We start from the raw sequence: 1,593 nt of genomic DNA on the forward strand, positions 1-1,593 counted from the left end.
AGGCTTTAACTTCCCAGTCAACTTTGGGAATGTTTCCCAGTTTATTTTCCCTGTCTGCAGAACTTACAAAGAACAATACTTGCATCACAGGCTATCACAGAAAGTGAAAAGACTCATTTATGGAAAGCTTTGAGACACCATTTCCATATGGAATGTACTATTCAAAGGAGACGAGCTTGAGTAGATGCCCTGTAAGTGAGGAGAGATCAAATTTTAGCAATGTATTTTGGGGTCAAAGTTTATACTTTGTTTTTCCTGCAATAGTGCATTCAGTGTTATTTTACATATAGTCAGTTTACTTCCTGGGCACATAATCATTCAAGCCAAACACCTTCTGGAAGCCCACTTTCAGCTCCTGTGTCCTAAGGGCATATACCATGGGGTTAAGCGATGGGGGGATGACAATATGCAGCACATTGAGGAGAACAGGGATGAGGGGAACACTTCTTCCAGCTAGGTGAGTGACAGATAATATAACAATGGCTGTGTAGTAAAACATAATGAGGATGAGGTGGGAGCTACAGGTACTGAGGGCCTTTGATATTGCCTCAGTGGAGTTCAGCCTCATCACTGAGCGGATAATCAAAGAATAGGAAATACAGACCAGAATCATGTCACTTCCACCCATAAGCCAGGCTAATGCCAACTGGTAGAACCTGTTAACAGTGATATCATCACAGGCCAGACTAATGACTCCCAAGTTAGAGCAAAGGCAGTGCTCTATTTCATTCCTGGAGCAGTACTGTCTCTGGGCAGCTAGTACAGGCACTGGGATGGTTAACAGGCCATTCCTGAGCAGCATAGACAGTGTGCCTTTAATTACAAAAGCTTCAGTGACTATGGAAGGATACTGAAGGGGATAACAAATGGCTACATATCTATCTATTGCCATGCATAGGAAGATGCCTGACTCCATGCACATAAAAGTGTGGATAGCATAGATCTGAGCAAAACACTCAGGGAGGCTGATGGTTTTGGCATCAAACCACAAGATGGCCAGGATCTTGGGCATGTTGGTGGTAGCCAAGCCAATATCTACTGCAGCCAAGATACCAAGAAACTGATACATTGGCTGATGTAGGCTAGCCTCACAGTAGACGGTGATCAAGATCAGGAGATTAGCACCAAGAGCTACAATGTAAAGCAGAGCCATAGGTAAGGACAACCAGATCTGGAACTCATGAATGCCTGGGAATCCCAGCAGAATGAACTCAGACACTTGGAACACTGAGCTGTTGGTTTCATGCAGGGCAGCACCCATTTTATGGAGTGTCTTGTTCTCAGCATCTGCCTGTAGATTGAGGGGTAACAGAAAAAATTTATTGAATGGAGTTGTGTAGCAGTGGTGGTGGTGGTGGTGAGGAACTAGTGGTAGCCACTAGAGAGTACCAGATGCCAGAAAATCAAGAGGCTGCCAGGACACAATGAGGATGACCTTAGCTGAAATACCCCACTAAGATGAGAGAGAACCTTTAGAGTCCATATCCAGAGGTTACACATGACTCTTAGTTGAGGGATGGGACCACCCACCCATGTTAAAAATATTAACCAAGAATTATTCCAGATTAAGGAAATACAGGGATAAAAAGTGGA

At 43.9% G+C, this 1,593-nt stretch overlaps 1 protein-coding gene across 1 annotated transcript; it reads right to left on the minus strand.

The window, feature by feature from the left end:
• Positions 1-295: 295 nt before the first annotated feature.
• LOC114627696 (olfactory receptor 688) lies at positions 296-1,264 on the minus strand. The gene has a single exon (XM_028775587.1). It carries the CDS (start codon positions 1,259-1,261, stop codon positions 296-298), a length of 966 nt encoding a protein of 321 aa, XP_028631420.1. The 5' UTR covers positions 1,262-1,264.
• Positions 1,265-1,593: the final 329 nt, after the last annotated feature.

The sequence above is a fragment of the Grammomys surdaster genome, unplaced genomic scaffold, assembly GCF_004785775.1.
Source record: "Grammomys surdaster isolate TR1022 unplaced genomic scaffold, NIH_TR_1.0 256, whole genome shotgun sequence".
NCBI lineage: Eukaryota > Metazoa > Chordata > Mammalia > Rodentia > Muridae > Grammomys > Grammomys surdaster.